This window comes from Sphaeramia orbicularis, chromosome 9 (assembly GCF_902148855.1).
Source record: "Sphaeramia orbicularis chromosome 9, fSphaOr1.1, whole genome shotgun sequence".
In the NCBI taxonomy this organism is placed as follows: domain Eukaryota; kingdom Metazoa; phylum Chordata; class Actinopteri; order Kurtiformes; family Apogonidae; genus Sphaeramia; species Sphaeramia orbicularis.
In genome coordinates, this window is record NC_043965.1 from 48687235 (window position 1) to 48700262 (window position 13028).

General features: G+C 38.0%; 1 protein-coding gene across 1 annotated transcript; it reads left to right on the top strand.

Moving 5' to 3' along the window:
* The first annotated feature begins 661 nt into the window (after window positions 1-661).
* On the top strand, window positions 662-12639 carry paip1 (poly(A) binding protein interacting protein 1). Its single transcript, XM_030144037.1, has 11 exons — window positions 662-1051; window positions 1954-2099; window positions 2281-2478; window positions 2690-2802; window positions 4533-4644; window positions 4744-4869; window positions 5457-5563; window positions 7534-7651; window positions 7886-7940; window positions 9123-9201; window positions 11627-12639. The coding sequence occupies exons 1-11, from the start codon at window positions 853-855 to the stop codon at window positions 11712-11714; spliced, it is 1341 nt and encodes a 446-aa protein (XP_029999897.1). The 5' UTR covers window positions 662-852; the 3' UTR covers window positions 11715-12639.
* Window positions 12640-13028: the final 389 nt, after the last annotated feature.

A 13028-nucleotide genomic window follows, 5' to 3' on the forward strand; every position in this document is an offset into this window, starting at 1 on the left:
TGGCTTCGACCAGAAGATCTTGCAAAAATAAGCCTGACGTATTCTGCTACATCTGCGGTGAATACACCATTGTACCTAACAGGAATCAAGTCACAAGTTTCATAAAGTGTGCTTACCAATCTTATTTTGGTATTAAACTTGGTGACCAAGATAAAGTTTACAAAAATGTAATCAATTTTGTGAGAAGATCAAATTTTTCAAAATCAAATTAGCAAAAAAACCTGACCTGATTGAGAAAAACAGATGTCATTTTTTGATTTAGTGGTGCAAACTTATCCTAATTCAGTTGAAAAAATCTAGACAACTTGCAAAAAATATTTTTTTGTAACCCAGTGTTATGGATAACTTTAATCATACCACAGTAAAGCCAAAGGTTTTCATAATGCCAAAAGAAAGCCAAAAATGCCAAATGTATGCCATTATGCTGCCAAAATATTTGCTATCTGGGTATAATGTACACAGTAATTAATAGTTACAAAATGTATTTGAATAGGTAAAGGACCTTCACATTTGTCCCACCTGTGAGTGTAAAATGCAGACGACATCCCAGGCTGGATCCTGTGGCTTGAACTGGTTTTGCAGCTGTCATTCCACTCCACGCCACTAGATGGAGACAGTTCCAGTCCCATACCAAACACTGTCAAAACGACAGCGAGTTTGTTGTTAAAGGAAGTGGGGAAAAAAGTTGTGTATACTGTGCTTGTCGAGGAAAAAGCCAACATGAAAGAGAGATAGGGCGTGTTTTGTTGTGGTTAAACACAAGCAGTTACCGCTTAGGAAAGGGAAAACAAACAGCATTTACTCTCCTTTTCAGATGCTGCTCTGAGAATCTCAGCAGACAAACGAACAGTCATGAACGATCATTTTGACCGAGCTCCCGGAGCAGGGAGAGCCCGACATCACCCAGCAGACCCCGGGTTCATGGGTGACAGCGGGGACGGAGATGCCAAACCTTCGCTTTTCAACCAAAGGGAGCCGCTAAGACAGCCGCGGACCTCACCGCCTTTTTCCGAGAACAACATTAGCCCGAGCGGCGACATGGTGTCCGGAGGTATGGAGCTGTCAACTAGCGCCACCGTCCAGACAGCTAAGTCAGCTAGCTACTTTCACATTCGTTTGCTTGGAACTGTGGCACACTGGCACGGTTCAGCGAATAGAAAACAGTGTTAAGTCTGTGTAAAGTAGCCGCAGAATGTCCCGTAGCTGACACATCCAGTGAACCCGGTTCTGTGTTCTAAATCTGGAGCTGTCATTAGCTCCAGTAGCTAGCTGCTGAAGACTTGGAGCGCTAGCTAACATTAACACAACGTGCACCTGTTGGGCTCTTATTTCATTTGAAGTAACGCAGCATCTAAATAAAATTCACATTTACATTTGACGTAGTTGCTGTAGTTAAAACTCATAAATAAGTTCCCCACCATTCTCAAAGCAGAAGTGAAAACACAAAGCTCCTTCCTGTACTGTAGAGCTGGAGCAGTAATGACCAGGTTAGCTGCACTAGCTACACTAATACTCAACTGTGGCTAAATCCTGACATTTTGGTTCATTTAAAAACAAAACTCAACTATTAATTGAATAATAGTTGCCGCTCTAGTCCGGATCTCTGGACCTAAAACGAGTCGTTTCAGAGTAAATTACATAATAATCCTATTTCCTGATTAAAATAGCAGAAAAGTCTCAGTGCAACATCAACATAAGCATTATAGAAGACACGAGAATGTCAAATAGACATGACTGTGTTATGTCATTAAAAACAGGAGCACTGAAAGTTATTTTGAGTCAATGCAAAATCCACCTCATAACTGCTATAAATAATCGTTACCCAATGGGAAATTACCAAGCCCTTTCAAAACGATCCAAAGGTTTTCAGTGGGAATAATTGTCACTAGTGTGGCATGGGTGCTGCTGCATGGTCCACAGACTGTAGATCTATTTGTGTTCTTTCTCTTTCAGATTGTAAAAGACAAAGCAAACCCCAGTATAACACGCCAAACGCCAACAGCCCTTCATTGTCTAATGACGTCAGTTCCTTGGTGAAGTCGTCTAAACTTTCAGCCAGCGCTCCGGAGTTCGTCCCCTCCACGTTCACTCTGAGTGACGTAAGAGCAGTTTCTTCAATATCAATGTTTTTAGCTTTTTTTTCCACATTATTAAAGCTGAAGCTTCTTGTTCTAGCGTCCCTTTTGGAGTTGGTATTCATGTAAAATATGTACTATTTGAAAATGTCTGTTTTGCTTCCTATGCTGAAGTGTGTTTTGTGTTTTTCCTCATTTCTTACAGGATGCTGCTGCTTATGATGACAGTGAAATCTATTATCCTGAACCAACCTTGGCTGATATGGTCACAGACTTCCTTGGCCACCTGAGCTCCTCACCTGGATCTTTTGACTCTGATGTGGAGTACATCACCAGCATGCTCAATGGCTGTGTTACTACTGAGGATCTGCTTCAGGAGCTGGTTGAACTCATCTACACACAGGTTTGGAGACACACACCCAGTATCGACATGTTTCTTTTCATAAATGTAGAATGATATGATTTTAGACTCAATCTGTTAAAACACAGATTACACATTAAATACTGGATGTACTGTACACTACATGTTTTGTATAGAACATACCATAATAGGTGTTATTTCAGAACACAGATGCTGTAAATTAATGGTGTTGAATATTTATGTTTGCTTGCAGTCCACTGCAATTCCAAACTTCTCTTACACGGGTGCCAGGCTTTGTAATTACCTGTCCCATCATCTAACCATCAGCCCACCAAGCGGCAACTTTCGTCAGCTGCTCCTGAAAAGGTGACTCATTTCTGATCTTTTTAGTATTTAAGCATAAGGCAAGATCTATCAACAAAAATTGTATTAAGAAATATTCCTGTAATTTCCAGCCCACCCAAGACCCTTCAGAGGATTAAACGAATATGAAAACGAGTGAATGAACAAATAATGGGATTAAGTTTTGTTTTTTGTTTTTTTTTTTTTTTGAAGCTAAGTTTTTTTTTAAAACTAGAACACAGGGTATGAACTGTAGGTAAATGTACGAATGAGAAACAAGAACCATTCTTCTCAGAAACCAATTAAAGAGGGTCTGATCTGTCAGAACCCTGTGCTTGAAGATCATCAATCCTTTCACCAATACCGACGTGTTTTCTGAAGGTTGTGCATCGTAAAACAAGTTATCGTCAAGCTCACATGTTCCAGTTGAGAACCAGTTCCACATTAAGCAGCACCTGAAGCTCTGTAGTTTTTTCACACCTGAGTCACTGACGCCTTTTTCTACTCTGTTTCCACACTGGGATCAGACTTGAGCTGCACACTGAATTGATCTTCAATCACACTGTCAGCCTGTGCAATTATATATTTACCAAAGGTCCAGTATATTAACAGAGACAGGTACTATTGTTTTTTATTTTACATTGTTGTAATCGTAATAATAATTTCCATTTATATGTTTGAGTTCATCTTTCAAAACCCTCATTGGTCTGCCTTTTTTTTAATAACTAAGGTCATGTCAAGTCAACTTTATTTATAAAGCACTTTAAAAACAACACAGTTGGCCAAAGTGGTGCGCACAGACATAAAATCAAACAAAACAAATAAAAGAATAAATAAAAACAATTAACATAATTATACATTAAACCAATAAAAGTCAACCTCTCAAACTGAGTTAAAAGCCAAAAAGAAAAAATATGTTTTACGACAGCAAATAGACTCAGATCTCAGTATTGTCCACAATAATTGCCATATGACTTAAATGGTGCAGGCCTGTATTGGATGTTTGTATATTTTTCTGTCAAATCGACATGTTCCAATTGAAAACCAGCCTCAAGTTAAAGTCTGTAGTTTTGACATGTGACTCACACGCATGTCTTTTTCTTTATGTTTATGCTTTTTTTTTCTCTTTTTGATGTTCAAAGTCAGACATTATAACTAAAATTCAGTGTGAGTCTAATTTATTCCCTATGCAGAAAACTTATCAGGAATCAATAAGAGGATTAATGAAAATATTGGACCAATAGGCAGACCCAATAATGACACAGGGATCAAGAACACCTTTGTAATTCCCTTTCCTTATCAGTATAGGCACGGCATAACTACAGACAACTGCTAGTTGTAGTTGTACCTACTTACAGTGCATCCAGGAAAGTATTTAAATGAACCTTTTTCACTTTATCAGTAAGAGGTATTGTGTGTAGGATTTTGAGGTAAAAAAAAAAAAATGTAATCTACCTTGGAATAAGGCTGTAACATAAGAAAAAATTTTTTTTAAAAGTGCACTGAATACTTTCCCGATTATTAGCAATTGGGCTGGAAATAATGCATCACTATACAAAACAGTGTGGACTGTTGCTGTTTAAGATAAGATAAGACTTCATTTATTCCACCATGGGGAAGCAGAAAATGCATGAAGGATAGAAAAACAAACGGGTGAAAAATGAAATATAAAGAGTTGGGGAAAAAAAGAAATCTAGTTATTAAGACACAGTTTGTTTGTTTTTTTTTGAAACGTAAAAACTTTTTGTTAACAGATGTCGAAGGGAATATGAACAGAGGGATGAGGCAGTTCGAGGAGACGCTGACACCCAAAAGAAGTTTCATTCCTTTGTTCTGTTCCTGGGGGAGCTCTACCTGCACCTGGAGGTGAAATACCATTCATTCCTGGACAGAACAGTGTCAACGTCACGTAATGTTACACAATCCTTGGCCGAGTTTGAGATGAAACTTTTGGTGTTCTCACAGGTAAAAAGTGCAAAGGGAGGCCCAAACCGAGCCGACATCCTCCTCACTGGACTCAAAGACCTGATGATCAGTCTTTTCTCTAATCCTGTGGATGGAAATCTCATCTGTGCCGTCAAACTGCTCAAGGTCTGAGGTGTTATGTGGAGATGGTTTATACACGTTATTAAACACGTTATTTGATGGTAGAAGGTGTTTGAGTATCAGATGGTTACTGTGGGTTTTTTGTGTTTGTCTGTTGGTTTGTTTGTTATGGTTTGATTGATTGCTGTTGTTGTTGACTTAATTAAATTGTTTATTTTATTATGTATTCATTTTGTGTTGTCTTCAAGGATGTATGTATGTATGTATTTTCTGGTATGTCAGTATAGGTGTGTATGTGAAAATGATAAGTGGGGTTAACTATTTACAAAAGAGGGAATATATTTTTCATCCAGCCTTATGATAGGAAGCTAAAGGACAGACTGTCGTGTGGAGAAGGGGTGGGATTAAATGACTTGTACTTCCACTCCTTTTCGAATATGAAAATGAGTCATATCTTGTTTTCATGTGTAGAAGTTTTTCATGTTTACCTGCAATCTGTGTTTTTTCTCAGGGCCAAAGTAGGATTACTTTGTTTTGTTGAATATTTGAAATAAACCGAAACTGAGATTAGATAAGTGTAGGCGGGACAGTTGTTGGGAAGGAAATGACTTTTTTTGTATTTGTCCTTGCAGCTGACAGGTTCAGTCCTAGATGATGTGTGGAATGAGAGAGGACAGTCACACATGGAAGAGCTGATCCAGAGAATTGAAACCATTCTGTTGGACGCCACATGCAGCCGGTGAGACTACAGCTGCCATTCTGTTTGGAATAAATGCTCCTTAGCGTGTTTCAGACATGAAGATTGGTACAATAATTATAGTTTGGAGCAGGAAGAAGCTGATGTCAGACAGTACATGATATCATTCACACGCCCCTGGCAAAAATATCAACACTTGAAACACATTATTTTTGCAGGGTTTTCTTTATCATTATAGGATGTGTCCACATAACCCAGGCCTCCTGTGGACTTGTAGCAGTTCTAATGGTCCTAAATGATGGGAAATTGTACTTTTTCAAAACAATTTTTTATTGGATCCAACTCTTCTACAAGCTTAGGGAACATGATGGAACCCAGAAAGCACCTCCGTCCTCTGAAAAACTACAGAAAAGTAGAAACTGAATAACCGTGAAAAGGAACGTATAAGTCAAAGTAATAAATATTAAAATAAATAAATATGAATCAGTGAACATCAAACTAGCTTAAAAAGTTTTCCTATGTTTACTATTTGAGCCCTCAAAGTTATTATTTCTACTTAAGGAGCCTAATATCAATCATTGGTCACTGTCAGCACCAGCCTCTGCCAAAACCTGTAGTTTGTAAAATGTCCTATTAGCTCCAGTTAATTGGACAAAACGGGTAATTGTCTGTCTCTAAGGCTTTTATATCTGTTCAGAACACATGTTTATATCTGTGCTGCAGAAGTGTTGAAACATTTACCTATATGGGCCATATTTTCAGAGGGTTTAAAGAAGTTAAAGAATTAGTACCTCCTTTTACACAGCACTTCTGTTCTGGGAATATTTCACCTTTATTCCAGAACGACATCTGTGTAAATGAAATGGTGGATCATTTGGTCTGAAACACCTCTGGAGGTAGAAACAGAGCCATGATGAAGGTGGAATCATAATTCTGGAGCGCTATGTAAAAGGAACACCTCTCGTTCCGCAACCAAGGTATGATGTTTTGATGACGTATATCGTCTGCGACCCCCACACCGGGGGGATTAAAAAATGAGCGTGAGCCGTGTACAGTAAACAAACAAATCAGTGCAACCAGATAGATGTCGAACAGGGGAGATCCACTAGCTGTTGTCACTTCCTCCACTGTTGTTTTGAGAGCCAACACCATTCCACTATGCTTGGGGTATTTCCAACGCGCAAATTAAGTGTCACACTATACACTGCGCTGCATCACCGCCCCTTTGACCCTGGAACACAGGTCCGCTGTGTAAAAGTCCACCCTGTCTCACCTCTGTTACTCCTTTGTCTTGGCTGTGGAAATCGGTCAATGGCAGAAAAAAGGTGGGATCACCATCTCAGCTTTTCTCAGGGATCTCTGTAAAAGTGGCTAATGATTCCAGTACAGTTATTTACTGTACTAGAACAAGGTTTTAAAGTAAAGGACATCATCAAACACTTGCAATAGCTGACGAAGCTAACCCCCCAAAAGGGCTGCAGCTCAGGGCAGTTGTGCAGCAGAATGCAAATACAGTATTTGATAAAGTTTATTGCAACATTACATGTGTGTTGTTTTCCTGTTGGACCTCACATGTGTGTTTCTATCGATGACCTGAGCGTAGCATTAGGCTAGTTACTGTCTACTCCACCTCGAGGCTGATCTCAGACTGTGGATTAGGAAATGAATGGTACTTTTAAGTGATTTATCTTTTCAATTCTGTGTGTATGTACTATATACTATGTACTTGTGAAAAGCACAAGTGCTCATTATTATTCAAGTAAGTTATTAAAGATGTACATGTATACATTTGCATTGTAACATTTCAACATTCTCCAACAGTAGTAATAATAGAAACAGTTAGACTTCTGTTTAAGTCAAATGCAAGCACAGGTACAACAGGTACAGGACATTTAGCTTTAACACAGACTGATCTAAATCCCAGATAGTGTGCTGTTGGTACATCCCTAGTCCAGGGTCGGACGTCACTCATGTCCTGGCTGTAGCTGATCTGAGTGTTGAATTCTCCTCAGTGATGTCCGACAGATGCTTCTGAAACTGGTGGAGTTGAGATCCAGTGACTGGGGCAGAGTTCGGTCCGCAGCAGCAGCAAGCAACGCCACGCCAGAAAACGACCCCAATTACTTCATGGTGAGGCTCCTTCGGATGTTTTTTTTCTAAGTATATTATTTTTTCTGTAAATTTTTTCTTTTTTAACCTGCGATGAACTGAGTACTCATCCAGGGTGAACCCCGCCTTCTCCCATAGGTAGCTGGGATAGGCTCCAGCACCCCCGCAACCCTAGTGAGGATAAAGCGGGTTCAGAAAATGAATGAATGAATTTTCTCTTTTAATGAGTAAAATATTTGTATTTTTTCTTTTCAGAATGAACCTACATTCTACACAGAAGACGGCACTCCTTTTACCGCAGCTGACCCTGGTAACCATATGTGAACATACAGAGAGGGGAATGGGCCAGTATTAATACATAGACACACACAACTGTCCTGTGTGTAAAGGAATAGCACACATCCTATATAAAAATATAGGAAGCAGGTTTTGACAAATATATTTATAAACCAAAAGAGACAGTTTTGAATTTCGTTAGCCTCATAGCATAATTGCCTAAGTCATAAAATGAAGCAGCAGTGTTTCGAGAATAAAGTTATGCAGACATCACAATTTGGCCAAAAATATGATTTAGGCAATTGTGCTATGAGGCTAACAATATGCTGAAAAAGGGTATAAACAATCTTACATATAATCTTATATATAATACTGCCTGTGTGTGTGTCTGGGTGGTTCTGAGAAATTGAGGCGTTTTTAACTGGACAATTTGGTACCTACAGTTAAGGAATAGTCCCATTTTGACACCAAATATCTTTTTTCTTTAAAATTCCCTTTTTTTAAAGTCAGGAGGGATTGATTTAATTCATGTTCCTAAGCAGTTGCCAGAGGGAGGGACAGGAAAGGGAAGTGGCCTCTGTTTGTGTGTGGGAAGCCCAGTACCACGCTGCGTGGCTGGAAATGAAGTTAAAAACAGGAACAACGCATTTACTAACCTCAGCCCCTAGATATTGGCATTAATATATTAATTGTTATTTAAATTTTAAAAGAAAGAGCCTAGCAAAAACAGCAAGTTGATAGGACCTATATATTGGGAGATATTAGTAATTGTGGAATTACAATCACGTTACGTTGCCCATGACCATTGACAGGATGTGCAGTACCGCATGACATGACAGGATATGAAGTGAAAAACAGGAACAACGCATTTACTAACTTCAGCCCTAGATATTGGCCTTAATATATTAATTGTCATTTAAATTTTAAAGAATGATTTACCAAACAATTTTTATGTCAGTACTTATAAAATGTAAACTAACATCTTTTCCTAGAAGTCAGCTCTCCCCAGCATAAAAACTACCACATCTAGAACCCATGGTTCCCCACAGGTCAACGCACTAGTATCTGTATATTTCTACTTTGACCTGCTCTGGTTATGGAAACCAGCTGGTATTCTTCATAAGATGTTTGTCTATTCTTACACTAAAATGATTTTCAGCTATTTCAGTGTGTTTTGTGCCTTCGATTCAACATTTTCTTTTTTTTTGTTTTGCAGAATATGCAGAGAAATACCAGGAGATCCTGGACAGACAAGATTATTTCCATGATGTTTATGGTGAAAATGGAAATGACGTGTAAGTACACAGTCTAGAGAGCACACGGTTCCTTATGTCTGAGTTCAGACGAATCTACAGAACAATAATATTACATACATGCACAGCACTGAAAATGCTCCGATAAGATGCAGGTCCAGGTGGATTTTTTTTTTTTAGATTTATTGCTAAATTTCTTCTTCAAGGGAATCATGGTCAGCATGGGACCTACAGTTTCACTAAAAAACATACTTTTCACATACCTAAAAGCAAATACAAAGTATATATTATTTGTATAGTATATATTTTATGCCATTATTTATAGGTTATTATGATAGATTTAAATGAAGAAATTAGAAGAGACTAGAAGATTTATCTGGGTTATTGGACACTAATTTATGGTTTCATTCAGACCTGTACCTGTTCAGGTTCAGCAGTCCCATAAATCTGGCACATTGATCATGTGACCCAGGAGCAGGTCATATGACCACTTGTAGGCCCCTGAGCTTGGCAAATGTATTTTACTGGTATTACAATTCACTGGGGTCGACCAGGGCCTCATATTCTGTTTAGTCAGCAGTTGGACGTAAAAGAGGGCTTAGCCAGCTCCTGTCCTCAGTCACAGCTGTGTGTGTGTGTGTGGGTGTGTGTGTGGAGGGGGTTGTGTGAAAATGACAAATAGACACACATCGCCAGTAAAACACGGGTCATAATAATGTAAAGTCATCATCATCAAAACTAAAGTACTTGTACGTCAAGACCCTACAAATATACATCATAAATTACCACAGTGGACGTGAACATCATAAATGCATCATAAATTGCCACTGCATCTACAGTTGTACTGATTCTTTTACCATCAAAGCAGTGTTGATTTAATGCAGTGGTCAGTACCCAATACTGACAAACACTGAGTATACTACATCCTGTCACCAGGATTTTTTGTCACTTGCAGCAGTTTCTGGGACTTAAAGACAAATAAATGTTTAAATACTTTGGTTTAAGTAGTTTCGAAATACAGTAGAGTCATTTTTAAATCAAACAGCTTTTTCAACAGTCATAGCAGGTAACATTAGCTGACAAGATGACTGCAGTTACCTTTATCTGGATGAAAATAGCTGCTAACGTTAGCCAGTAAGGTAACACTATCAAACCTTTAATGGTTCATTTTTGACCGTACAGGTTTTTCAATAATGTTCAAATATGATGTTATTTTTCATATCTTTAAGTTATTTTTGTACATAGTTTTACACGATTGCTCTTACTGAGTACTGCTTTATATTTTTCCTCCTCCCGTTGTTAAGCTGTGACATCATCTCACCGTTCCACGTCCACTTATGGTCATTCCTCTGTATTCGGTTTGCTGCTGGTCTGTGTTGCTGCGTCCACAAACACATCCAGTTGTCATTCTATCACTTCTCATGTGATGATAAAGTGTAAATGTGAGGGTGATAATTAAAGTAACATACCTTACATGAATGTGGAAAAATTAAGTTTAGGCTCACTAAGGCGAGCATGTTAGCTGCCGTTAACTAAGTAACGTTAGTATCTACTGCATCTGCCAAAGCAGATCTGTATGGATTCAGATGATGGACAAAATAAGGCTTCAATGAGCTGTTTCACATCTTAACACTTTGTGTTCTGTTTGTCAGCCCTTTATGTGTGCTGTCAGGTTCAGGGGAAGGGAAATAAAACAACAACTTCAGTCTACACACAGCTGAGCACAAATGAAATGATAGAGTTGTAAATGGACAAGGAGCTGAAATAGTATTAAAGACACCTAAAATCAGAATCTACCGCATGATCCACTAATCCGTGCATTAGAGTAAATGAATGCTGCCTATTTTTTAACCTGAATTGGCATCACTAATGACAGAAGTTAGTGTAAAGGCTCACACAGGGCTGTCATTGGTCAGTGTTTGGACCCAGAAATGAGTTCTATACCACCATAACACCACACCGGACAAGACCATCATTTGACTTTATTTGTGCAATCTCTTATGCTGTTGTAATGCTATAACTTTCCCCATTGTAGGTCTAAGAAAGTGTTATCTGATCTAATTAGTGAGCTAGGTGCATTAGCAGCTTGAGCCCTAGGTTTGTTAAAAACTAATAAAGACAATAAAATGAAGATTATTCCATTAAATACTCTTCACAAATGAAAAATGTGTATTTATGTAAAAAGAAGTTCTTTGAATCTTTACTTTCATCAGTAGTAAAACCTGCTAAAACATAGAAGAAACTGGGTATCCGGCCCAGATCAGGTGTTGACTACGGTTAGCTGTCCAGTAACTCACCACATAACACACATAACAAAGTACACTTCAAGAGCTAATAGATGTAAACTAACACTGTTCTATACTTGGGTACAATACATATAGGTCATGATCTGTTTTCTCAAGTTTAGCAAAAGCAGAGAAAAGAAATCAAGACAGACTTTTCATTCCTTGCTTTGATGTGTTTGCAGGTTTGACTTTGAAGACGAGATGGGGCCTGAGATAGAAGAAGCTTATGAGAATTTCTGTTTAGAATCAGAGAAGAAGCGTCAACAATGATGTGGGAGAACGAGAGAACGGCATGAGGAGGCTCTTCAGGCACATACTGTACCTTTTCCACTCAACTTGCTGGATCACTTCAAGTCATAGCATCAGATAGGCTCAAGCAGTTATTTTATCGCAAACAAGCATTTTCATAAAAAGCTGTTTATAGTTGCACTTCTGACACCGTTTTCCAGCCAGTGTTGATTCAAAAAACAGGGACAATCAGTGGGATAATTGTTCGAGAAGTTCTTTTTGTTTTTTCGGTTTTGACAACATGTTAATTCTTAAACTAAATGCCAATAGGGAGAATGTGTGCTGTGGATTTTTTTTTTTTTTTTTTTTTTGGTATTTTCTGGACAAATACAGGTGGTTTCATTAAATATGTGAATATTTTTTTTTAAAGTTAAGCTCAGAGCGTAAAGTGCAGGCCAAAAGAAGCACAGTGTGTGGTGGAGGTTAGTGTCCACAGCTCCAACAGGACACAGAACTCAGCCTTTATCTCCAGTGTTGTGACTTGTCTCGTCGGGTTGCCAACCTTAACGCTATATTTCAGACTAGTCGCTCTGTGGAAATCCTGCTACTGTAAAAGGATCAACAAATACTTCAGTTCATTTACAAACTGGAAAGATTTTTTTTCTCTCTGTTTTTGTCTCTTTTGTTTTTTTTCTAGATTCAGGCTAACATTGTAAGAACTTTCAAATACATGATTAATAATTCTGAGAATGCAGTGTATCCAAGTTAGTTTAATTTCCTGAATGTAGCTTTAATTATTTTATAACACTTCAATCTGACATAAATCCAACAAGGATTCATTTTATCCCAAGACTGAAAGACTGTTTACCAGCAGAGTCCATGGAAATCCATACAAGGAATGTTGTTTTATAGTTTGTAAATATTATTTATAGTATTGTTTGCCTGCAATAAATTCTTTATAATGTGAGGTTGTAGTTTTGTGATTTGTTGTTGAGTTTTTTGGGAAAAAAAAAAAGAGACATAAAGTACAAAGAACAATAAAGAGCTTTATTTAAAAAAAAAAAAAAAAAAAAAAAAAAGGGTTTTAATCATAGAACAAAGTTAACATTTCACAGATTTGTGATAAGAGGCACATTTAGGGCAAGATGGAAATGGAGTCTGATGGAATCACACCACAAACATGTCTTTTGCTTTGTCCATTATAGTGGATGCAGAAAGACCATAAATACAAAATATGTTCTCAATGTGTTCAGTATTTCCCGCCAATATATACTGAACTACTCAAAGAAGCATCTACAGTCCACTGTCTGAAATTCATTTAGTTCAATTAAGAAACTAGTTTCCAGTTTCGTCAAC

Coding starts and splice junctions, on each gene's coding strand:
- paip1 (XM_030144037.1), top strand. CDS start 853: ATGAACGATCATTTTGACCGAGCTCCCGGAGCAGGGAGAGCCCGACAT. Junction 2,803..4,532: donor CGTCAGCTGCTCCTGAAAAG/GTGACTCATTTC, acceptor TTTTGTTAACAG/ATGTCGAAGGGAATATGAAC. Junction 9,202..11,626: donor GGTGAAAATGGAAATGACGT/GTAAGTACACAG, acceptor ATGTGTTTGCAG/GTTTGACTTTGAAGACGAGA.